The sequence below is a fragment of the Vulpes lagopus genome, chromosome 4, assembly GCF_018345385.1.
Source record: "Vulpes lagopus strain Blue_001 chromosome 4, ASM1834538v1, whole genome shotgun sequence".
In the NCBI taxonomy this organism is placed as follows: domain Eukaryota; kingdom Metazoa; phylum Chordata; class Mammalia; order Carnivora; family Canidae; genus Vulpes; species Vulpes lagopus.
In genome coordinates, this window is record NC_054827.1 from 32,005,182 (window position 1) to 32,030,375 (window position 25,194).

Here is a 25,194-nt window from a genome sequence, read left to right on the forward strand (position 1 = left end):
TCTCCCTCCTCTGACCCAGGGAGACCCTAAGATCCCGGCTCACTGTTCCCTGCCCCCTGCAGAAACATATCTGGAAACATCTTCTCCAGTCTACAACCTGGGGTCTTTGATGAGCTGCCAGCCCTTAAGGTTGTGTGAGTATCTCTTCCCACCCAAGGACCCAGAGCCCAGCTTCCTTTCTCTGCCCAGGGAAGACACACATAAATATCATGACCACCGCGGCCGGCCTTCTCCGTGGGCAGGACAGGCAGTGGCCCAAACCACCATTGCCTTCCCACTCTCGCCAGGCTGGTGGTGCTGGGACCTTCCAGCCTCAGTCTCTCCCAGGGCTCCATCCCACCTCCCAGGAGCCCACACTCCCTCTGCCCTACTCTCCCCATTTCTGCAGGGATCTGGGTACTGAATACCTGACATGCGACTGCCACCTGCGCTGGCTGCTGCCCTGGGCCCGGAATCGTTCCCTACAGCTGTCTGAGCACACGGTCTGTGCCTACCCCGCTGCCCTGCATGCCCAGGCCCTGGGTGGCCTCCAGGAGGCCCAGCTGCGTTGCGGTGAGCACATCCTCAGCCCACACACCTGCCAGGGGCCCCTCTGCCTACCCCCTGGTGCAGATGCGCTCCTGAAGGGTCCTGGCTGGCTCAAGGCTCCCTCCGCCTTGTGTTATTGAGTAGTGGGCATGTTCTCCAGGGCATCCTCCTCAGATCCCACTGGGGGTCCTTCTCCAGCCATCAGCATTTCCTCACTTTCTTTGGGGCCACTGTTTTATGTTTTCACCTGGTCCCCCTCTTGGGGTGATAAGTGTGCCATGGAAAGGAGCACTTTTATTTGCTCGTCCCAAACCCACCTGTTCCTCTCTTGTGCTCTCCTCTCCAGAGGCTTTCTCCCGTGCCCTATTTACCCAGCTAGAGGGGGCTCCAGTCAGATGGGGCCTGGCCGTGCCCCTACTGGCATCTTCCACACTGGTGCACATGGCCTCACTGCCCATGTCTCCTCCCACAGAAGGGGCCCTGGAGCTGCACACGCACCACCTCATCCCATCCCTACGCCAAGTGGTGTTCCAGGGCGACCGCCTGCCCTTCCAGTGCTCCGCCAGCTACCTGGGCAATGACACCCGCATTCGCTGGTACCACAACCGAGCTCCCCTGGAGGGCGATGAGCAAGCGGGCATCCTCCTGGCGGAGAGCCTCATCCACGACTGCACGTTCATCACCAGGTACAGGCCCTGCTGCCTCTTCTCAGCCGGAGGCGTGGGGTGGGGGAGGCCACGGTACCCATCATCTGCCCCCCAAATGAGTCGGGCTCAGACATGTTCCTGAGGGTATGTTCCTCTGTGTAAGCATGCACGTGTGTTTCTGGAAATCCAGGACTAAGTCATAAAGGGTCTGGCTAAGGGGTAGAAAGTCAATGCCAGATAGGAAGAAAAAACTGATTCTGACATTTTTTTAGCACTTTTACAATGTATATAGTGACTCTCACCTATGTGCTGGGACTGAATCTCTGCAATGACTTGCAAGGGAGGTGTTATTAGCTCCATGATGAAGGGGGGGGATTGAAGCTCAGCCAAACAGTATCGTAAGGCCAATCGATATTAAAGGAGAATGTACTTGTGTCCTTCGCTCAGTTAAAGAAAGCCCTAGGTCAGGGCGCTGCGGGTGGGCGCTGGGGCGCCTGGGGGCCGGCGGCCGTCCTGACTGCCTCACCCAGCAGCCCCCGCCGCCCGCCCCGCAGCGAGCTGACCCTGTCTCACATCGGCGTCTGGGCGTCAGGGGAGTGGGAGTGCTCCGTGTCCACCGCGCAGGGCAACGCCAGCAAGAAGGTGGAGATCGTGGTGCTGGAGACCTCCGCCTCCTACTGCCCCGCTGAGCGAGTCGCCAACAATCGCGGGGACTTCAGGTAGGGCGCCCTCTGCCGCCCCAGGGGCGCATCACCACCGGGTCCTACCCCCCACCCCCACCCCAGCTCCGGCGTCGAGAACAAACGGCCCCGGGGCTCCGCACCTGCTGTAAGATGGAGAAAGCGCGTCTGTCGCCCAGCCCCGCGTCCCATTGTCCCGCTGTTGTATTTACAGAGACCTTATCTTTTTGTATAAACTCCCCATCTGATATGTGCGGTGCAGAACAAAAAGTTTGGGTGGGATTTTGTTTGTCTTGTTTCCTTGCATCAATAGTTGACAAAACTCTCCCACCACGAGTATCAGATTTTAATATCCCAGTGGACGTCTTGGTTAGGAAAGGCCAGGATCATCCTCCCCATGTACAGCTGGGAACACTCAGGCCCAGAGGGGGCAAGGGACTTACTCAAGGCTCCCAGTCTGAACAAACACGGAGTTAGGAAGAAGGTGGAGCTCGGTAGCCACTGTCTCTGAATCCCTGCCTGAGGTCCCATGGGGCTCAGCATCACAGGGCCAAGGGCAGAGGAGGGACCCTTGCTCTGCAGAGCCTACGGCGTCAGAGGCCTCCCATCTCTGCCCCCAGGTGGCCTCGAACTCTGGCGGGCATCACAGCGTACCAGTCCTGTCTACAGTACCCCTTCACCTCCGTGCCCCTGAGTGGGGGCGCCCCAGGCACCCGAGCCTCCCGCCGGTGCGACCGAGCTGGCCGCTGGGAGCCGGGGGACTACTCCCACTGTCTGTACACCAATGACATCACCCGGGTGCTCTACACATTCGTGCTGGTGAGGCCAGGAGAGGAGGGGGGGAGGGGGCATCTCATCAGCTCTGGTCTGGGGAGTGGGAAAGGGAGAAGCCGGATTGCCCCATGGGGCCTAGGACTCCCCCTCATGGCTGGGCTGCAGGTCTGCTGCCCCTCTGTTCTGGGGGGGTGGCGTGCATCCCGAGGGCCTCTTGCTCTTCTCATCTAGCTTTTCTCCTTCTAGGGTGTTCAGATACCTCCCCCCAGGGCCACCCCAAGCACCTACCTTCCTTCCTTCCTTCCTTCCTTCCTTCCTTCCTTCCTTCCTTCCTTCCTTCCTTTTCTTTCTTTCTTTCTTTCTTTCTTTCTTTCTTTCTTTCTTTCTTTCTTCTTTCTTTTTTTCTTTCTTTCTTTCTTCTTTCTTTCTTTCTTTCTTCTTTCTTTCTTTCTTCTTTCTTTCTTTCTTTCAAGATTTTATTTATTTATTCATGAGAGACACAGAGAGGGGCAGAGACATAGGCAGAGGGAGAAGCAGGCCCCCCACAAGGAGCCTGATGTAGGACTGGATCCCGAACCCTAGGATCATGCCCTGAGCCAAAGGCAGATGCTCAACCACTGAGCCACACAAATGAGGACTGTGTGAGGCCATCCCATTATCCTTAGGGCGTTAGAAGTGGTGTTAGAAGTGGGCAGCCTGGAGTCCTGTTGAGTTATTTCCTTACATGTGCCTTCTGTCCTGATTAGACCCAGCTTGTGGGCCAGCCCCCTCTCCCAGGGCACTGTTGCCCCAGCAGCAGCACAGACCAGGGGGCCCCCTAGGGGTGGCTCTCGAGGAGGAGGGAGCCCAAATGGACCAGCTCCTTTCTTCCTTCAATTCTCCCAGATGCCCATCAATGCCTCCAATGCACTGACCCTGGCCCACCAGCTGCGAGTGTACACAGCAGAGGCCGCCAGCTTCTCAGACATGATGGATGTTGTCTATGTGGCTCAGATGATCCAGAAATTTTTGGGTTATGTCGACCAGATCAAAGAGGTGAGATTCAACCCGGCCTCTGGGGTCCCTGGAAACCACCCCCCCACCATTTGCTCAAGCCTCTTGTGCCCCAGCCCCTGGGCCCCAAACCCCACTCCTGCCCTCAGTGACTCCCTGCCCCTGGCCCCCTGCCAGCTGGTGGAGGTGATGGTGGACATGGCCAGCAACCTGATGCTGGTGGACGAGCACCTGCTGTGGCTGGCCCAGCGTGAGGACAAGGCCTGCAGTGGCATCGTGGGTGCTCTGGAGCGCATCGGGGGGGCTGCCCTCAGCCCCCATGCCCAGCACATCTCTGTGGTAATATGGATCGGCTGGGAGGGAGCTCCTTGGGGAGCCTAGCCCTGGGAGGGACCTTACAGTCAACTGGGGCCAGCCCTTGCCTGCCAGGAGGCAAACACTCCTGTCTTTGGGCAGCAAGTCCTCCAAGTATGCACCTGCCATGCGCTCAGCTAGCAAGAACCCCGAGTGTGACTCACTTGTGTGGAATCCAATTCCAAGTTGTCAGGGACAGCACAAAGGAGAGGGAGGGTCTGGTGACAGGGCCGTTATTCAAGACTTCATGGTGGGAAACCGAGTTATAATGCTAGCCCAACGGAAGTGAACAGAAAGAAGGGTAAAAGGAGTCAAAGGAATAAGAGGAGGTTTGGAAGCAGGATGACAGTGCTGTGATGGAATGAGGAGTAATGGAGACTCCTGTTCCCTAAGGAGAGGGTGACATTGCCAATGGTGGGTTGTGACCCAATGAACCACCACAGCAGAGCACCTTTAACGTGGAAGATACTGTGCTAGTCACTTGAGGAGGTATAAGGAGGTGGGACATGGGCCCTGCTCTGAGGCTTGGTTGGGGCAGCAGAACTAGTACTGTTCAGAGGTGAGCAAGGTCTGAGGTAGGGTGAGTGGGATGAAGGGTCTTAGGAGAAGGTGCTGTGGCCAGGGGTTGGGGAGACGCTGCGGCAGATGTAAAACTGCCAGGCCTTGGGAAGACAGTAAGGAGTGTGTAGGGGGACAAATCTGCAGAGAGGGACTGGGCAGCGTCAGGCAGGAGGCCAAGAGAGAGCCGCTATATCTCAGATGGAGGGTGACAGGTTCCATATCCCCAGAACTCAAGGAACGTGGCATTGGAGGCCTACCTCATCAAGCCACACAGCTATGTGGGGCTGACCTGCACAGCCTTCCAGAGAAGGGAGGCAGGAGTGCCGGGTGTGCGGCCTGGGGGCCCTGGCCAGAACCCCTCACCGGAGCCGGAGCCCCTGGCTGATCAGCAGCTCCGCTTCCGCTGCACCACGGGGAGACCCAGCATTTCTCTGTCATCTTTCCACATCAAGGTGGGCACCAGGGGAGGGATGTACCAGATGCAGGTGCCTAGGGAGGGTGAGTGGTGTGTGTGGAAGCAGATCCAGAAAGGGGGTTCAGGGGAGGTGGGAGGAGGGGACTGGAAGGCCCCAGAGTCCGAAGGGTTCCCGGATGTCTCTGAGGAACTCCGATGTCCCCCCCAGAACAGCGTGGCCCTGGCCTCCATCCAGCTGCCGTCCAGTCTGTTCTCGTCCCTTCCGGCTGCCCTGGCTCCCCCTGTTCCCCCAGACTGCACCCTGCAACTGCTCATCTTCCGAAACGGCCGCCTCTTTCGCAGCCACGGCAACACCTCCCGCCCCGGAGGCGCGGGGCCCAGCAAGCGGCGCGGTGTGGCCACCCCTGTCATCTTCGCGGGAACCAGTAAGGGACCTACACCCCACGCACAGCGCTCCCGTGTCTGCCCCGCGCCCCTTCGCCCCTTCAACCTGCCCTTCCCACACCCACAGCGCCCCTCACGCCCTGGGGGAGGTGGCTGAGGAAAGGGCCCCTCGCCATTTGGGGCGGGGATAAGGGACGGAGACATCCCGTAAAGGAAGGGATTGCTGGAGACAAGGCTCTGGAGGACAGTGGGATTTACATCCTGGACTTGTCGAATTTCAAAAAGGTTACAAACACACTCCGAGTCCTCCCTCACCTTCCTCTTCCCAGTATTACCTTCTACCCTCCTTCCCACCCCTCCCTCCCAGCCCCAGCCCCAGATCGGCTCTTCTTGGGTACATGACGCCACCACTCATTTGGCATTTGGAATGGGCCACCTCCCAGATCATCCTGAGCCTCCCTGGAGGAGACCCACAACCTGGAAGGCAGGAATCCCACTGGGTCCGAAGCCCAGCACACGCCCTGCCCCAGGGGTGCAGCCACCCCGTGCCCCCCGCTCTACCTGGGTGGTCTTCCTTCTCCCCCACAGGTGGCTGTGGCGTGGGAAACCTGACCGAGCCGGTGGCCATTTCACTGCGGCATTGGGCTGAGGGGGCTGAACCCATGGCAGCTTGGTGGAGCCAGGACGGCCCGGGGGGACCCGGGAGGTGGAGCTCCGAGGGCTGCCAGCTCCGCTCCAGCCAGCCCAATGTCAGCTCCCTGCAGTGCCAGCAGCTGGGCAACGTGGCGGTGCTCATGGTGAGTGGAGTGGCGGGTGGAAGGTTGAGAGGACCGGGGAAGTGTGCGCGATGTGGGGAAGACCCAGGTATTCTGACCACCTGGCACCGCCGAGAACTACAGAAAGGCGGCAGCCTCGCAAGCCTCATAACTAGGATTCATGGGGAAATGTCCCTCTGGTCTTCCCCACACGTTTCATCTTTCAGGAGACAGAGGAGTCTTGCCTCCACTCATTGAGAGACATGGATCTGGAACCATCCAGCCTGGCCCTCACGTCCTGTACTCTCTGAGACCCAGATTGTTAAAGTGGCAAAAAAACAAAACAAAACAAAAAAAACATGTAGGAACATTTCTCCTTTCTGGTCACCCTCCTCACTCACTCCTCTCCAGTTCCCGCTCCTTCACCACATTTTACACCCCACTGTCCAGGCTGGCAACTGGATTATAGACAGAAACCTCCCCTTCTTTCCTCATCTGATTTTTATTTTTTGTTTTTTTTTAAGATTTATTTATTTATTTATTTATCCATTCAGAGGGAGAGAGAGAGAGAGAGAGAGAGAGAGAGAGAGACAGCCAGAGACACAGGCAGAGGGAGAAGCAGGCTCCACACAGGAAGCCTGACGTAGGACTCAATCCTGGGTCTCCAGGATTACACCCTAGGCTGCAGGCGGCCCTAAACCGCTGCGCCACCGGGGCTGCCCTCATCTCTGATTTTTACATTGAGAATCAGATGTGTTCCCAGAAGGGCAAGAGACTAGGAGGGAGAAAGTGGCCAATGGCGGTGGATTATTAACACTACCTAAGATTGACTTTCTAAGAGTGGATGTCGCAGCACTTAACGTCTTCGCCTACCCAGATGGACTAGGGGCTAAAGTTGACCCGACTTGGGAAGAGGAAAAATGGTCTGGGGGACTGGCCAGGACTCCATGGAGTGGCCCCTACCCCTGGCTTCCTAATACTTCCTCTTCCTACCCTTTCCAGGAGCTGAGTGCCTTCCCCAGGGAGGTGGGGGGCTCAGGGGCAGGGCTGCATCCAGTGGTGTACCCCTGCACTGCCCTGCTGCTGCTCTGCCTCTTCTCCACCATCATCACCTACATCCTCAACCACAGGTGGGAGCTCCTGAAGGAAGGGGGGACATGGAGGGAAGGCTGTGGGTCTCACTGAGTCCTGGCCAAGGGTTCCTTTCCCAAGGGGTCCACATGACTTTCCCAGTCTCTTGCCTAGCATTTTATTTGAAGGTTCTAGGGCTGCAAAACACATTTTGGAGGCGAAGCCCGTCCTGCCCTGGGCCCTCTAATCACATCCACACACGTGCATGCACACAGTTATCTGTCTCCCCACCCTACCCCGCCCCCACCTCCAACAGCTCGCCCAATGGCCTTGAGACCCCATGGGTCTGACCTTGGGTTGGGTGGCCCATTAATTAAAGACCGTTTCTGGGGCAGCTCCATCCACGTGTCCCGGAAGGGCTGGCACATGCTGCTGAACCTGTGCTTCCACATGGCCATGACCTCTGCCGTCTTTGCAGGAGGCATCACGCTCACCAACTACCAGATGGTCTGCCAGGCAGTAAGCAGGAGAAGGGGCTGGGGCAGGGTGGGGGGCGCCCCAAGATGAGCGATGGAAACCTGGGTACAGAGTCAGGAGGTGCAAGGGGAAACAGGAGGTTCATGCTAAAAGGCCCCATCTCCACTGTTGTGGCCAGCCCTGCTGGGGGTGGGGCCATGGGAGTAGGGGTGGTAAGAAGTACAGAGAGCAAGAGATGGGCCCTTAAAATGGAGAGTGGGAATCTGCAATGGAGCAGAGGTCAGGTACTAGCCAGATAGCGAAGGCAGGGTAGGGAGAAGTCTCCAGAGCAGGAGAGAAGCAGGGTGTGGAAGGAGAGAAGGTGACAGCAGGGCCAGAACCTTGAGGGGGATCTGGTTAGACCTGGGGGTGGGTCCCTAGGAGGAGTGGGAAAATATTTGGACTGAGGCCCTGAGGCAGTTCTAGTAGCAGCGTGGTCTCCCCCTCGCCCCCAATCCCCCACCCCGTGGCTTGACCCCGCAGGTGGGCATCACTCTGCACTACTCTTCCTTGTCCACACTGCTCTGGATGGGTGTGAAGGCCCGCGTCCTCCACAAGGAGCTCACCTGGAGAGCACCCCCTCCACAAGAAGGGGACTCTGCCCCGCCCGCACCCCGACCCATGCTCCGGTACGTGCTTCTGACTGTCAGCTTTGCAAGGGTGAAGGGCTCGGAAGCGGGTGTGGGACACCAAAATCTGTTCTCCCAGGGTGGAGGCAGGCCGGGTCCAAGGTCCTGGCAGAGAACTATCCAAAGAGAGAAGAGGCAAGGCCCCAGGTGGCTCCAGGTTGCCCAAGGCCATGGAACCATCCTTAGGGCTTTTCAGGGATGACAAGCCCAGGGAAGGAAGTGACTCCAGTGGCTTTGGGCAGGGATCCTGGGAACCTGAGTGGTACCCTGACTTCAGTACCGTTTCAGGTGAGAGAGCAATTCTGGCCTCTGTCCCCTAGGACAGTTGTGGCCAAGTCCCCTAGGAAACTACTGAGCCTGCCCTGTAGGGGCCTTGCATTTCTGACAGAATTTAAATGGGAAAGAGGATGGGACAGAGACCCGGAGTCAAGGTCTTTGAGCATCTGGTTCCAACTCCCTTAGTTCCCCAACTCCCTGACCCCCGAACCCCACTCCTCTCCAGGTTCTATCTGATTGCCGGAGGGATCCCACTCATTATTTGTGGCATCACAGCTGCTGTCAACATCCACAACTACCGGGATCACAGCCCCTAGTGAGCCGCTGCCTGCCTGCCCACCCCAAACCCACCCACCCTGACACTGGATGCCTTCCAACTGCACTCTTAGGGGCACCTGCCAGGCCCACCCAGCCAGGGACCTCACCCAAACCCATGCATGCTGCCTAAGCCAGTTTCTGCTTTTTCACTCACCATGTCCTGTCTCCCTGACCACCCAGCTACCTCAGATGTGCTTCTCCCACCCCTCATCCACTGCCTGTGTCTCCCCTCAGCTGCTGGCTGGTGTGGCGCCCAAGCCTAGGAGCCTTCTACATCCCCGTGGCTTTGATTCTGCTGATCACCTGGATCTATTTCCTGTGTGCAGGGCTGCGCCTAAGGGGTCCTCTGGTGCAGAGCCCAAAGGGGGGCACCAGCAGGGTCTCCCTGGAGCCAGGGGAGGAGCTGAGGGGTTCCAGCAGGCTCAGGAGCAGCGGCCCCCTCCTGAACGACTCAGGTTCCCTTCTGGCTACTGGGAGCTCGGGGGTGGTGACACCCGGGCCCCCGGAGGATGGTGACGGCTTCTATTCTCCGGGAGTCCAACTGGGGGCGCTGGTGACCACGCATTTCCTGTATCTGGCCATGTGGGCCTGTGGGGCCCTGGCCGTGTCCCAGCGCTGGCTGCCCCGGGTGGTGTGCAGCTGCCTGTACGGGGCGGCGGCCTCCGCCCTGGGACTCTTCGTCTTCACCCACCACTGTGCCAGGCGCCGGGACGTCAGGGCCTCCTGGCGCGCCTGCTGCCCCCAGGCCTCGGCCTCCCGCGCCTCCCCGCGGGCCGTGCCCGCCGCCCCAGAGGACGGCTCCCCCGTGTTCGGAGAGGGACCCCCGTCCCTCAAGTCCTCCCCGAGCGGCAGCAGCAGCCACGCGCCGCCCCTGGGCCCCTGCAAGCTCACCAACCTGCAGCTGGCGCAGAGTCAGGTGTGCGAGGGGGGCGCGGCGGCCCGCGGGGAAGGGGAGCCGGAGCCCACGGGCTCCCGGGGCAGCCTTGGCCCCCGCCACCCCAACAACTTGCACCACGGGCGCCGGGCGCACAAGAGTCGGGCCAAGGCGCACCGCGCGGGGGAGGCCGGCGCCAAGAACCGGCTCAAGGCGCTGCGCGGGGGGGCAGCGGCCGGGGCGCCCGAGCCGCCGTCCAGTGAGAGCGGCAGCCTGCACAACAGCCCGTCCGACAGCTACCCGGGCAGCAGCCGCAACAGCCCGGGCCTCCAGCTAGAGGGCGAGCCCATGCTCACGCCGTCCGAGGGCAGCGACACGAGCGCCGCGCCACCCCCCGAGGCCGGCCGGCAGGGCCAGCGCCGCAGCGCCAGCCGCGACAACCTCCGGGGCGGCGGGGGCGGAGCCCCGGAGCGGGACAGCAAGCGGCGCTCGTACCCCCTCAACGCGGCCAGTCTGAACGGCGCGCCCAAGGGAGCCAAGTACGACGACGTGAGCGGGGCGGACGCGGCGGGGGGCGCCTGCATGAAGACGGGCCTCTGGAAGAGCGAGACCACCGTCTAGGGCGGGGGGCAGGGCGGGTCCGCCGGGCTTCCCGGGGCCTTGGGAGACGTCTACCGGTACATCGGCAGGTTGGAGGTAGAGGGGCCCCGGGGCTGTCGCCCGCCTGGCACACCAGCTTGGGTCCTGGAGTCGGGGTGGGGGGTGGGGGCGGGAGGAAGACAGGCCCAAGGCCCGCCGCTGCCAAGAGAGGCGTCACTCTGGGGTGGCGACCACCCCGGGACCGCAAGCAGTACACATTTCCGTCCCAGCCCAGGCTGGTTTTGCCAGCCGTATCGGTGCCGTCCAGGGTAGTGGGGGAAGGTCCTGTAGGCCCACGGGAGGCCCGTGGGAGGCGGGCAATGGCACATCCCCCAGGTGAGCTCCTCCATAGGTACTCCCCAGGTCTCCGCCCTGTCTGGCTGGTGGTCATCAGCCTTATCAGGAACACACAGATGATAGGAGCTTGAGAACCCTGTTCTCTCCTCACTGCCCTCCTCTAAAGTCAGCCATGGCCATCTGTGCCTAGATCCTAGGGCCTCTCCCCCACCCAGCTTTTGGCCAACTAGGGGCCAGCCTAGCAGATGAGCCAAGTGACCAGGACCCATAGGTGCTGCTTTTAAAATAAACTATGCAAGAGAAGGTGGAACAGTGTGGAAGGCAGCCCTGGAGTTCTAAGGAATAGGGGGGTGCACGTGGAAAGGGTGCCCAGTCAGGGACAGGTGCATCCCACAGGAGTGGTACACAAACCACACCGCAGGGCTTTAGAGGTGGTACCTCAGGAAAGATCTGAGGCAAGTGGAGAGTAGTGCTTAGATCTGGAGCGAAGGCAATGGTGCCCTATACACAGTGCTTTGGAGGGAGGCTCCATCACAAGGCTGCAGGTCGTCCTGGAGAAGCACTTCCTGTTCAGTTACAAGACCCATCTCCCCAGTCTCAGCCTTCCAACACCAAGGGAAGGGCCCTTGGCCCAGGGTCCTTCCCTGCCTCCAGGAGGCCATAAGGAAAAACCATTCCAAGAATCTGACGTCTAGCTCGGTATTAGGGACAAACCTTCCAAACATCGGTCCAGGTTCCTGCCTCACAGAAGCCCAAGCTGAACCTGCCCCCCCCCCGCCCCAGCAAGGCAGCAGGTAGGGTCCCTGCAGCTCACATGGGGGCTGTGCCTTCACTCCTTTTAAACACCAGCACCTACAAAGCAACCACCAGCCTTTTACTACAGGACCCAATGAAAAGTGGAAGGAAAGCCGAGCCTGGTGAAGAGCAACAGGGAAAACCAGACCTGGTCCAGGTCCCCTCCCAGTGTCCATGTCGCCGCCATCTGATCACCAAGGCGAAAGACATAAGGGAGGGGAGAAAACCCACACACCTTGGGATGAATCCTGTTATTTATGCTTGCTGCACAGACAATATTAGACCCCCCCCCCCCAAAAAAAGCTTCGTATTATTCTTCCACATATGCTGGCTGCTGTTTACATACCCTGCCCATGCCTTAGCACTGGAGAGCTTTCTGCAATACGCTGGGGAAAAGGGAGGGAGGGGATGAAAAGTGCCAAAGAAAACGTGTTTTTAAAAGCTCGGGTTTTATACAATAGAATGTTTTTTAGCAGATGCCTCTTGTTTTAATATATTAAAATTTTGCAAAGCCCTTTGAGCTATATAACTTTAGTCCACCCACGGTCCTTTTGTTATGAGTTAGAGGATTTTAAAACCCCCAACCCCATACACAAGAACCCATCAATCTACAATTGACACAGGGCCAGGAGCTACCCAGTTCCTGTCCTCTGAGGGCTGATAGCTTTCAAAACACCAACCACTCCACATGAGCAGGGAGGGCCTGGCAGGCCTGCAGCAGCAGTGTATCCAATACAAACCAGGAGAAAGCCTGGCACCCTCCAACCTGTCTAGGAGGAAAGCCATCCCTCGTAGTATTAACATATACACCTTCCTTCCTGGCACCAACAGATGGGATTCTCTCCAAACCCACTGTCCCTGCACTGCTCCCAGCTACTACTCCAGGACCCAGGGTCCAATTAACTGCACAGAGTCCCATGGTTCCTTTAAATAAGGAAAAATAAATACCTCAGGACTCACATACACTCACTTCTCCAGATGTGATAGGTCTATTGTCAAACTGCTGCCAGAATGGTGTGAGTGCTCCCCTGGATGCACATCAGGGAGGGTTTGATACCCCTACAGCAGCCTGTCTTGCAGCCTGAGCTTTCTGAAAGTCCCTAACTTCCTGAGGGGTACGCAGATACTGCTCTATTTCACTATCAGAAATGTCCTCATCTCCGGTGACTGTGGAGATAGGGGGTGGGGGACAGATCCGCTTCGGGGGCTTCAACATGCAAGGTGGGAGAAGAAGGGCAGGACTAGCTGGTCTCTTGCCCTCGGGCCGATCTAAGGAACTCGTCGCTGCCTCCTCTTTTCCCTGCCCTGGGCTCTCGCCCCAACCCTGCTGCTCCTTCTCCCTGGCTTCCAACTCTGCTGTTCCATCTCGAAAGGCCTTGCGAACCAACGTGTGCCGGTGCTGGAGAAGGTCGCCAATGTGCTTCACCACAGACCGTTTGTCAAGCCTCAGAACCTGCAGCCAGGCCAGCTGCTCGGCCATCCGCAGCAGCACAGCCAGCAGCTCCTGCAGGCGGGAGGAAGCAGGGCAAGGCAGGTCCACATTTGCCAATTTACAAAATCGGGCAAGTGAACAGGTCAGACGCTCCGAAGGCTGCAGCGACTGCCAAGCCAGGAAGGTAGCAGCGGTGATGACAGGCAAGGGATGCCGCCCAGTCACCAACCATGTCTCATCTGCCAGCTCCACCAACTGCAATGTTCGCGACAGCATCTTCTCTTTGTCCTCCACATATTTGGCTGGAACAGATGGAGAAGCTTGGAACAGTTTGAAGCTGAAAAAAGAAAATGAGAGTCTGGTCTCCATGCCTACAGGGGAGAGGGCTGCTCTTCCAAAGCGAGGAAAAGCAGTACACTCACAATGGGCAAGCTCTTCTCTCCTCTTGGAATGCTCAAGTTCGCTGGCCAGGTACGGAGTTCATAGAGGTGCAGAGAGAAGACAGGCTGAGTCTTCTACTTGTGCAGGAAAATGCACAAGAAAGCTCACGTTTGTCAGCACCTCCGCCTGCCATCATTCTGAGCGCTTTACAAATGTTCTCCTGTCATCTACTCTATACCCCACTAAAAATACGTATAGTTTAAAAAAACTGGCCCATATTCATCCAGCTAAGAAGTAACCATGCAAACCCAAAGCCACTTAACACTGATAACCTTTGCTTTATACTGTATTTTTCAGAAGAAAGAAAACACCACAGCTACTTAAAAAAAAAGACATTAGTTTCTGCTTCCAGCCCCATGACTAACATCCTGTTGCCTCCATTCACAGATGATCCTGCTGAGGCAGGGCTGGTGCACACAGCCAAGCGGGCTATGCACAACACAAGAGCCACAACTCAGTGGCCCTCTGCCAAGGCTGACACCTACTTTGCCTATGTCATTAGGTTGTAGTGAGGGCAAAGGGATTTGGAAATGACAGCAGTCTAGAAATGTAAAATGGGATTAACCTTATTAGTACTGGGCACAAGAGAGGGATACTACATTTTTCTCCCAAATCCCTTTAAATGGGCTTTGGTGAAAAAGAGACAGCAAAGCTCAAAGACTGGGGTCTAAGGAGCCAGCCTGTCCCAGAGTTTGCCAGCGGGCAGCTTACCTGCTACAGTAAGTCTTCACCAGGTCCGCCAAGCAGAGGGATGGCACATCCAGCCCCAGGAGCTTCACTATCTGCATGTAGGTGCCAGAAAACACTTCCAAATCTGCATACAGCAGGGCGCAGATGGTTCCCATGGTGAGGGGCCAGTTATGCTGTCGGCAGGTAATTAAGACACAGCAGCCAACCAACACTTCCTTCTTTTGCAGCCTGGCAGCACGGATGCCAGAGTGCCGGTACGCTTGCTGGTAGTAGGCAACTGCTGTGTCCTCAAAGGTTGATGGCAGCTGCAGAACTCGACAGAGGTCTCTCACTCTGCGGAGACCTAAGAAGGCCAACAGCAAGAGTTGGGGGGAGAGGGGGTGTCAAAGTCAAAGGCACTACTGTGCAGCTCCTAGCAATTTCTGCTAAACTTGCCTCCAACACCAGATGCACAAATAATGCAACTTTCTAAAATGACAAGAGTGACATTTGGTGAGGTCATTCTAAAGGCACAAAGAAATCTGTGCAAAGAAGTTACATTTCAACCCACCATTCTTTGGAGGTCTGATTCAGAGCCACGTGGGAGTGTGATCTGGGATGTTGGAGTCTACATCTCACACAGCCCTGACACACCCAACCTGTATACAGAATCAGAACCATAGACTCTCTCAGAACCACCTCCATTCTTTATTTCCAACTGCCATTCTTTTAGGCTCTACTGTACACAGTAATAGTGAAAACAGGAAAAGCAAGAGGATGGGCTGGACCTTCCAGAGCATTTTCTGTATCACAAAAGATTGATTCTCACCTTGTTGCTGGCTGCGACTGACTTGTTCGTTTTCCCCTGTGCTTCGGGAATAGGTTACTTCTGTAAGGCAACGGACAACAAACAGCTTGTTCAACCTTTATTCACCAAACTCCTGGCCACCCGCCACACAAAACTGGGGAGAATTCCTATCATTAGGCTCCATTCCTTATCCCACAGAAGGTGCCCCACTTTGCACGTTAAGAGTCCATCTGGTTTTCTATGCCCACAAGCAGTATCAAATACACAGACTGAGAAGGTCACCATTGCACTAAAGTGGCCTCAGGTGCTCCAAATTCTCAGCCCTCCCTCCTGTGTATCTAATCCCCGCAATTTTCCTGAGTCATGATTTTGAGGGCTGAGCTGGTCAGGCACTCGGAAAACAAAGAAAAAAAAAGGGGGGTGTTTTTGCCAATTAGCGCTAAAAACTATTTCGGGATAACAGTCTTGTCTGTATTTGTAAAGAATTGACCCATAACCCTTCCGTCATATCCAGACCAGGTAAACTGAGTGTACTTTGTTTCTGTTTCATTTGGTCAACGCTTACTATACCTAGCATTTATACATGTTACACCCAATACATAAATATATTAGGCCGGAATCTGACGACAGCCCCTCCACCGCCGCGGCCCGCACACCCACAGCCCTGGGTACCTCGGAGGTTGCCTTCGTCGCTGAAGGTGGTCGTAAGGACTCCCTCGGTGACCACGCAGCCACAGTCTGAGCACACCAGCTGGCTCTGCGAGTAGTGCGAGTCGTCCACGAGCTCAGCGGACCCGCAGTCGGGGCAGCGGCCTCCACCCGGCATCTCACAACCCAGAACCGCAGATGCCCCGGGGCACCCGGTCCTACGCCTGCAAGAGCAACGGTGGAGAAACCGGAACTAGGAGGGAAGCCTTCTACGCGGTGCACCTTCCTCTTCCGGCTCCAGAGCAACCGCGGGATACGTAGGTAGTTCGGGCTGCAGGCCTCGCGCACTTCCGGTCCGTTTCCCTGACGGCTCGGGTAGAAACGTGAGCTAGAAAAAGAGGTTCCTGGCCTGGACCGCGTCTTGGCGTCTCGTGGTATCTGTGGTCCGTTTGAAGTGGACCAGACTGGGGGTGGAGTGGGTGAAATTCTACCTACGGGGACACACATCACAGACAAGAAATTGTTGCCGTTCCCAAACAACTCTCCTTTCTGAAACTCTAGGGGAATCGTAAATTATCCATTTCTCTTTGGTAGCAAATGTTGATTTGGGCCGTAGTACAAAGTATGCGTAAAAGGAAGAATATTGTAGTGAGAGGGCATTGTGCCAGACATGTTGTTTCCTCTCTTTGCAGTCTATTTTTCTCAACTATAGAAAATTCAGAGTGGCAAACTCAAATGCTCTCAGAGAGAAGGCAAGGAATGTCTGAGGGAATTGGGAGGGAAAGAACATGAGGTGCTGAGGCTTTGGGCAAACTGGAGGTTCCAAGCCGACTTGGATGTTTTTGAAAGCTGAGTTTTCAGATATTCCAAGAGTCTGGCTCCCAAGCTCCTATGTTGGTATAGTATAAGTCAAAGAATCAGTGATGCAAACCAAGCTTACAAATTTTAAATTATGTATGTTATGTTTGAATACACATTAAGTTACCAGAAGAGTGTATTTTCTAAGCAAATCCTAACTGCACTCACTAAGAATAAGACTTTTTTTTAAAAAAGATTTTATTTATTTATTCATGACAGACACACAGAGAGAGGCAGAGACATAGGCAGAGGGAGAAGCAGGCTCCCTGTAGGACTTGATCCCAGTACCCTTGGATCACACCTAGAGCTGAAGGCAGACGCTCAACCACTGAGCCACCAGGACATGCCAAGAATAAAGATTTTTTAATGCTTGAACGTTTTAGAATCAGCTGTGTCTGAAAAACAAGAAAGTTGAGTTAAATGGCAAGGACCACCAGAAGTCTGTTCCTTAAAACTCCAAGAAGGCAGATGGGAGTCAGCACAGCAGGTGCACAAAATCTGTGTGGAGAGTCTGTTTCTCAGGCTGACAGTGGAGAATTTCAGGTAGGCTCCTGGCATTAGCAGATTTTAAGAACTGTCATGGGCTCAATTTCAACCTTATACGGGGGATTGGGGTTGGAAGGGTAAGATCAGCATTTTCCACTGAGAACAGAAAATGATTGGACAGCTCTATGCAGAATTAATTGAGAAGTAAGTATGTTTTGTTAGACCTTCATAAATTGGGATATGGGTCACAGCTGCCTTCCTTAGAAGACTAGTAAATTTTGCATTCTAGAGCTGAAAAATTTTCAAAATAAAAAATTAAGCTTATTAGTCTGAAGAGACAGGTGACACGATGACCATGTACCCGGAGATTCCTCAGAGGATTTGAGCCTCAAAAAGTAAAGGATCTGATTAGACAGGGCTATAGGTTCTTTTGAAAAAGCTATCATCAGTGGTCAGGTACACAGGATTCCCTGTATGCCTAACGAGACTATGAGTTCCCTGGACCACAGTGGGAACAAGGGCATCTCTGACGCAAAGATTGCATTTAATCTATAATCCAAGCATCAGCGTGCTCTACTTCATATGTCACTTACCTTTAGTATAAATTCAAAAGGAGATGCTGTACCTTACAGGAATTGTCCATTCAATTTGGCAGAAGCCCCCCTGGCTCACAAGTTCCTTCCCTCAGCTCACAGGTATACCATAAACCTCTTCTCCTTTACTACCACACAACAGAATTTCCTGCATCTTGGACCTCAGTGGGTTGGCCAGATGCTGTTCCATTGACTAGTTGTTAGTCTAGTTGACGTGCAAACACAGATCAGCCAGATTTCCGTTTTCTCATTTCCCACACCAGCACCACGAGACTGAGTGCACCCTGCTGAAGGGTTGCGGAACTTAATGTGACTGTAATAGAAATGAAAAATATATTTGTAAAATGGGAAACTTCGTAAGGCTCTCCTTACGGTTCAAGAGGTAAGCATTAAAAAAACAAACAAACCAAACCAAAATACCTTTAAAAGCTGTCAGCCCCTTCTTTTCCAGTTTCTTTCCTTGATATCCAGACCTAAACATACCACCCCATCCCCAAGAAATTGCCTTCTCAGAGCATAGAACCTCTTCTCCTTTTTAGAGAAGTCCCACCTATTACCACAGTGCTTGATCTCGATGGAGCATTCACCCCCTCCCCCAACCAAGGGATGCAATAATCCCCAACAGTCTATTCCCTTACATTTGAATTAGTCACTCTAGCCTCACACCACAAAGGGGCTTCAGCACAATAGCTTTGGGTGGGTGCTGGCGTTCCAAGTCTCCTCTCTTCTAGACTTGCCCCCTAGTGTGAGGTATTTGCTCTGGCTGTCCAGCTGATAAATACTGAGACACACTCCCATGCTTGTGTGTGCACACACACCTGTTAGAAAGATTCATTAGTTTTAGACAATACATACAGTTGACAACCTTATTGGGGTGGGGAAATATGTCTCCAAAAGCAACATAATTGCATTGGGAGTGCTTCTTCAAGTCATTATACAGAACAGCATCAGACTCCTCTCATCCCCAAGTTTGTGCAAATCTTGACTCTAACTGCATTTTTTTTTAAAGTGGGATTTTGGGCAGCCCCGGTGGCGCAGCGGTTTAGCGCCACCTGCAGCCTGGGGTGTGATCCTGGAGACCCAGGATCCAGTCCCAATCGGGCTCCTTGCATGGAGCCTGCTTCTCCCTCTGCCTGTGTCTCTGCCTCTCTCTCGCTCTCTCCTCTGTGTGTGTGTCTCTCATGAATAAATAAATGAAATCTTTAAAAAAAAACTTTTTTAAAAAAGTGGGATTTTATTAGAATCCTCTACCCATGAGAGAAGCCTTAAAATTCACCTTTCCCCAACATTACTCATCATCAAGTAGAAGAGCGTTTTTAAAAAATATTTTATTTATTTATTCATGCGACACACATACACACACACACACACACACACACACAGAGAGAAAGAGAGAGAGAGGCAAAGGGAGAAGCAGACTCCATGCAGGGAGCCTGACGTGGGACTCAATCCAGGGTCTCTAGGATCATGCCCTGGGCTGAAGGCAGCGCGAAACCACTGAGCCACCTGGGCTGCCCAGAAGAGCGGTTTTATGATCCTCCAACCAGCACCTCTAAGGGGAACAGGAGTGGTTCTCTTTTCCAGTCACAAGTGTGTGATACCATAAGAGAGCCTGGCCCTCAGACACACACAGGCTGGGAGGTAGGCAGGACCCAGGCCAGAAGATGGCACACTCTATTAAGACTTGCAGGTTGAGGAATACCAGGTTGGCCCAATCACCTGGCTGGCTCAGTCGGTAGAGTATGTGAATTTTGATCTTGGGGTTGTGAGTTGGGGCCCCATGTTGGGAGGCAGATTGTACTTAAATCTAAAAAAATAAAATAAAAAGACTTGTAAGTCTGGCGTTCTCTACTTCCTCAGCAAGAAATTGGTTTAAGAAACTTCTTTGCCTTCCTCTGGACATCAGCACAGACACATCCTTGGTGCCCTTCCTGCTGCTGCAGACTCTCCTAAGAGTTACCTTCGTTCAGTGATAGTGATGATCTGTTTACCAGATGCTCCTCAAAACCCTTTGCCCCATGCTATGTCCTCCCCCCACCCCCAGCCTGTGAAACTGGAGTCAGGTTTCTTGTCTCTATATCATTGGTGCCCGCAGGGTGCCTGGCACACAGGCTTTTGGTATGCTGAGTGCCCAGAATATGGTGGATTTGAGTAGAAAACTCCTGGAAAGGGAGGCTGTTGGAAAGGCTGCCCCAGCAATGGTCCAGATGTGAAATACCGACCTTAAGGCCACAGTTGTTTTGTGCATGTGTGTGGTTTTTTTTCTTCAGATTTTATTTATTTATGAGAGAGACAGAAGCAGAGACATAGGCAGAGGGAGAAGCAGGCTCCCTGAGGGGAGCCCAATCAGGGACTCCATCCCAAGACCCCGGGATTACGACCTGAGCCAAAGGCAGATGCTCAAACACTGAGCCACCCAGGCGTCCCAAGGCCATAGTTTTTTCCAGAGAGGAAGAGGAAGAAGAGTTTTATGGTCGAAGTGGGATGAGAAGGAAGCTTTCACCAGTCCTCCCTGGGTTAGACGTGTGCATTCTAGTTTGTTGTTTGCCTGTCTGACTCTCCCTCTGATTGCAAGTCTCTGTGGGAAGGATATGGTTTTCTGGTCCCTGTGTCCAGGGAGCACTTCCTACAGGGAGGACTAGCATTCAGGAAAAAGCCAGTCAACTTCTGTGAATACCAGTCCCTCTGGGTGGGCCCATCAGAAGCAACAAATAGACTAAATTTCCTAGAAGGAAGCTGATTCAAATTTAAATTAAGTAACCCGGGAGATTGGAGCTGCCTCCCATCCTCAATCCAGCCTCACCACCGAGCTCCTCCTGGCTCAGTTGATTGAAACATTGTCACTCTAAACCAGTTTCACTCTGAGTGCTGGGGACATGCTCTACTTGTCACACTAAAGCCAGGCTGAGGCTCAGGCCGTGGAGTCTTTCTGACTAGATTTCCTTCTTATCTCCGCAGCTTTTTGGCCGATACTCCTTTATCACACGTGGTGAGACTGCCTTGGCATATAGCACGGCCAGGAAGACCTAAATCCCGGTGCCCACTAACTGCCCTCGCTCAGATCGGCTTTCCCCTTTTGCATGGTCTATTCCATCCCTGCCACACATTCTGCCTTTCCTGGGCTGAGGAGTCATGTGTTCAGTTTCTTGAACTCCTAGGAACCCAGGCATTGGATAACTCTAAGGGAGGGGCTCACAGGCCACACATCGCTGCCCAGGCTGGGAGCACGAATTCCAGTCAGCTCACTTACCTGGAACTTCCCTCCTCAGAGAGGCTGTGACTCAGCTGGCCTTGTCCGGAGGGGATATTGAGTCACATCACGTTGATGAGGTTTTGGAATTATAGGTAAAATCCGGAGCCAACGACCAAGAAAGAATTCTTGAGATGTCTGTGGTGCAAAATGGTAGTTTTATTAAAGCCCAGGCACAGCCCAGGGCGTGATCCTGGAGACCCTGGATCGAGTCCACGTCAGGCTCTCTGCATGGAGCCTGCTTCTCCCTCTGCCTGTGTCTCTGCCTCTCTGTGTGTGTGTGTGTCTCTATAAATAAATACAATCTTTTAATAAATAAATAAATAAATAGCCCGGGCACAGGACCCATGGGCAGGAAGAGCAGCTGCCCTGGGCCTGTGAGGGGTGGCTGATTATATACCTGGGAGTTGGGAGGGGTTTGAGGATAGTCTACTCTCTAAGGAATTTTGGAGGCAAGGTTTCCAGGACCTTGAGGGGGCTTAGCTATTGTTGGGAAAAGGTCACTTATTACCATCTAAAGAAACCTAAGTCATGAGACCCTTCAGATGGATATTGGTGGGCCATGTGCTTGGGGGATGATTGCCAACATGAATCTTGGGGGTTTAGAGATAAAGAGAAATTTCTTAAGGAATTTTTATATGTTAAAGTAGGCTTACAGGATCCTGAGGGGTCGGCTTAAGATTGCCTTCTGCCTTTAGCAAAGTATGAACATCCAGGCAGTTGAGTCTGTAGAGGAATGTCACGCCCCGTTTCAAGAACTTGTCAATGTGCTTTGTCCTCAGCTAGTCCTCTGTTCCCCCATCAATGTCACACCATTTTCCCTGCCTGTTCCAATCCTCTAGGATTCCAAAAGAATCAGAACATTATCTCCTTGACCCCTGAAGTGATCCTAGGCCAGAGATTAGCAAACTTTTTTCTGGAATGGACCAGATAGCAAATATTTAGCTTTGGCAGATGAGAAGGTCTCTGTTACAACTCCTCAGGTCTGCTTTTATAATTTGGAAACAGCCATAGCCCATTATGTAAACGAGTGAGCATGGCAATATTTCCGTAAAACGTTGTGGACACTAACATTGGAAGTTCATGTGATTTTCATGTGTCACAAAATATTGTTATTTTGACTTTTTTGCTAACAAATGTAAAAATTCGGGGTGCCTGGGTGGCTCCATTGGTTAAATGTCAGCCTTCGGCTCAGGTCATGATCTCAGGGTCCTGGGATCAAGCCCAGTGGGAGTCTGCTTCTCCCTCTGCCCCTTCCCCTGCTTGTACTCACTCTCTCTCGCTGTCAAATAAATAAATAAAATCTTTTTTAAAATGTAAAAATTCCAGTATTCAGCATGGTGTTGTTGATGGTGGTCATCATTCTGTACATTAAAACCCCAGACTCATTCATTTGATGCTAAAAAGAAAAGTAAAAATCATTCTTGCCTCGTGGGCTGTACAAAACCAGGACACTGGCTGTACTTGCTGACCTCTGTGTAGATCTCCAAGTCAGACAGATGAGGAGTTCAAATCCATTCTTCTTCTTCTTCTTTTTTAAAAAATATTTTATTTATTTATTTGACAGAGAGCACAAGCAGGGGGAGTGCAGACAGAGGCAGGAGAAGCAGGCTCTCGGGTGAGCAGGGAGCCCGATGCCGTTCCATCTCAGGACCCAGGGATCAGGACCTGAGCCAAAGGCAGACACTTAACCCACTGAGCCACCCAGGTGCCCCAAATCCATTGTTAAGTCCTCAGTATGTGATCCTAGGAGAACTAAAGTTCTGATGCCTAAGACTCAGTTTCCTCATCTGCATAATGGAAATATTATGCACCTTGATGAGAATTAGAAATAGTATATGCTGGGATCCCTGGGTGGCGCAGCGGTTTGGCGCCTGCCTTTGGCCCAGGGCGCGACCCTGGAGACCCAGGATCGAATCCCACGTCGGGCTCCTGGTGCATGGAGCCTGCTTCTCCCTCTTCCTGTGTGTCTGCCTCTCTCTCTCTCTATCATAAATAAATAAAAATTAAAAAAAAAAAAAAGAAATAGTATATGCTTAGTGAATAATAATGCAACAAAGGAGCCTTCCTTTTGCATTCAAGGCTCAGCCTGAAGGGCACTTGATTTGCAAAGAGAGGAGTAGCTTTTGGTCACCTCTGTGAGGGTTTATCAGTGGCAGCAGAGTGACTATTTCCAGGGACTCCGATACAGGTTTTTGTGTAAAAAACTCAAACATTTAGAGGCTGAAGACACTCTTCTTGCAGGAGATTCTGGGGCTTTGGAGAATGGTGGCCATACAGAGCTGAAGGAAGCCTGTTTTGAATGCTAAGTGAAAGCTCCAGCCTTCCCAGGAGAGCAAGATTGCAAAGCCCCCAAGATGACACCTGAAGAGAAGCCGAGAGAACAGGGTCCATCTGCTTAGAGACTGGGTTCTAGGGCTAAGGGGGCCTGTGCTGCTGATGCTTGGGCCACAGTTGAAGAGTCCTAAGCACACCCTGTATGCTTTTCCTGGGAGGCCGGGGTGGGGTACTTCCCCAGCAAGTGCTCATTCTGGTCCAGAGGCGGCTGTGTTGAGAACCAGGACGGGAGCACCCTGGATTGTGCCGCAGTCGCCGTGGCTCTTCCGTGTGTTTGGGGAGCCCGGGGAGGAGGTACTTGGCTGGAGCACGTCCTCCCCCAGAATCACTATCTGTCCTTGTTGCAGAACAGGATCTGAAAGCAAGCAGAAATGTTCAAAGCAACCTGTACTGTACTGTATATTGCCTGTTCCCATCTGCATTTAAAAGCGTACCTAAATAAGACACAGGGATGCAACATACAGCACAGGGAGTATAGTGAACACCCTACGAGCTGTGTGTGGTGATAGGCGGGAGCTAGATTGGTCGTGACCACTTGCTAATGTATAAAAATGTTGAATCACTATCTTGTACACCTGAGACGGATATAGTATTGTATGTCGACTACACCTCAATTAAAAAAAAAAAAACATCCAAATTAAAATTCTTTTTAAAAAAATTAAGTGTAGGGACGCCTGGGTGGTTCCTCTGCCTTTGGCTCAGGGCATGATCCCAGAGTCCCGGGATCGAGTCCCACATTGGGCTCCCCGCATGGAGCCTGCTTCTCCCTCTGCCTGTGTCTCTGCCTCTGTGTGTGTGTGTGTGTGTCTCTCATGAATAAATAAATAAAATCTTTTTAAAAAATTAAGTGTATCTATTTTGAGGGGGCAAAATGCCAGGCAAAGAATCAAAATAACAGTGGTTAGTTACCTCTTGGGAGTGGGGAATTTAAGAATTCTTCTTTTCTGAGAAAAAAAAATCTATAGACCAAGTGAGTGGAGGGGGCAGGAGTGGACACTACTCCTTCAGAGGCAGACCAGGAGAGGCCTTTACACCAACTAAGAGGCCAAGACAAGAGCCTGAAGCCTCCTGGCAGATGCCCACCAGGTTCCCAAGGTTCAGGGGCTTGACTTCCTTTAGCTCAGAACCTTGGATTTGGTTAAGTCCACTCTTTATGCTGTCCATATGTCCTATGATCATTCACCTTATTTTCGTGTGTGTGTGTGTGTGTGTGTGTGTGTGTGGTGTTTACATTTTCTGTTACTAGCAGCTGGCCTGAGACTTCAAAGACAGGAGGGAGTTTTGTTTCTTTTTGGGCTGGAGTTTGAAAGACATAGTAGCCTGCCCCTGAGGGACCAGACAGGGGTGGGTGATCTCAGAGGGAAAAGTTAGGGTCATTTGCATAATGAAACTTTCCTTCCCCAGGGCTTTTTTTTTTCTTTTCTTTTCTTTTTCTTGAATGGAACCTGGAGGGCTGTGTTTAAGAGAAGCTGCTCTCCTATCACTTTACGTGGTGGTTCCATCTTTGACAACCAGTTAGGGTAACCAGGGAGGCTTCAGGGACGCTCCCTTCTCCTGCCTGGGGGAGCTTCACAGGCACTGGCTGCCTATCCCTCTACAATGTGACTTTTATCACTGAGCAAGAAAAAGCATCTCCTCCCTTTCAAGAGGTCAGAGCCCTTGGTGCAAGAACTATGGGTAGGAGGCAGGCAGACCTCTCACCTCACCAGGAAAGGTTCAGAGTTCTGGGAAAGCTGAACTCAAGAGAAGATTCTCTGTGCTTCCCCAATACCTGCTACTCAGAAATGAATAAATTAAATTGACTGCACCAGGGATTTGGCTTCTAGATCTGGGGCAGTCTGAAGCCAAGCTGAATTTAAATCATGTCCCCACAGTGAAGCTTTTACTCTCTAGGAAATTGGGGAGGGGGGGTGAGGGGACGTTGGGGTGGAGGGATTTGGGAAGGGACTTAATCAAATGCTCAGCCAAAATTGCTCAGGCCCTAGGAAAAGGTGGCAGCTCTTAGCAGTGGGGTCAGAGAATTCAAAGGATGTTCTCGTAAATGCCATGGTCTCTGCAGGCCAAGATAAAAGATGTGTCATAGGGAAGGTATCATAGATGTCCTATCCTCTGCAGGAGAAAGGACATTGGGACATCTGGGCACCAGGCAAGGTGGCAGCCACAGGA

The 25,194-nt window shown here is 53.3% G+C and overlaps 2 protein-coding genes across 4 annotated transcripts in view; one reads left to right on the forward strand and one right to left on the reverse strand.

Annotated features, from left to right (window-relative positions):
- The window catches only part of ADGRA2 (adhesion G protein-coupled receptor A2), a 35,522-nt gene extending 23,490 nt beyond the window's left edge, over nucleotides 1-12,032 (forward strand). For 2 of the 3 annotated variants that reach the window (XM_041752345.1, XM_041752346.1), the window contains 15 exons: nucleotides 63-134; nucleotides 389-552; nucleotides 1,001-1,214; nucleotides 1,730-1,894; nucleotides 2,476-2,674; nucleotides 3,515-3,664; nucleotides 3,800-3,961; nucleotides 4,765-4,989; nucleotides 5,161-5,377; nucleotides 5,925-6,133; nucleotides 7,094-7,221; nucleotides 7,558-7,681; nucleotides 8,162-8,307; nucleotides 8,810-8,899; nucleotides 9,136-12,032. In XM_041752345.1, coding sequence (XP_041608279.1) covers nucleotides 63-134; nucleotides 389-552; nucleotides 1,001-1,214; nucleotides 1,730-1,894; nucleotides 2,476-2,674; nucleotides 3,515-3,664; nucleotides 3,800-3,961; nucleotides 4,765-4,989; nucleotides 5,161-5,377; nucleotides 5,925-6,133; nucleotides 7,094-7,221; nucleotides 7,558-7,681; nucleotides 8,162-8,307; nucleotides 8,810-8,899; nucleotides 9,136-10,396 — 3,526 coding nt within the window. In that variant the 3' untranslated portion in view covers nucleotides 10,397-12,032. The remainder of the gene's footprint in view (nucleotides 1-62; nucleotides 135-388; nucleotides 553-1,000; nucleotides 1,215-1,729; nucleotides 1,895-2,475; nucleotides 2,675-3,514; nucleotides 3,665-3,799; nucleotides 3,962-4,764; nucleotides 4,990-5,160; nucleotides 5,378-5,924; nucleotides 6,134-7,093; nucleotides 7,222-7,557; nucleotides 7,682-8,161; nucleotides 8,308-8,809; nucleotides 8,900-9,135) is intronic. The other variant, XM_041752347.1, reaches the window with a different exon arrangement.
- On the reverse strand, nucleotides 11,741-15,771 carry BRF2 (BRF2 RNA polymerase III transcription initiation factor subunit). The gene is made up of 4 exons (XM_041752348.1): nucleotides 15,529-15,771; nucleotides 14,878-14,937; nucleotides 14,091-14,412; nucleotides 11,741-13,275 (listed from the first exon to the last, which is right to left on the reverse strand). Exons 1-4 carry the CDS (start codon nucleotides 15,680-15,682, stop codon nucleotides 12,546-12,548), a joined length of 1,266 nt encoding a protein of 421 aa, XP_041608282.1. The 5' UTR covers nucleotides 15,683-15,771; the 3' UTR covers nucleotides 11,741-12,545.
- Nucleotides 15,772-25,194: the final 9,423 nt, after the last annotated feature.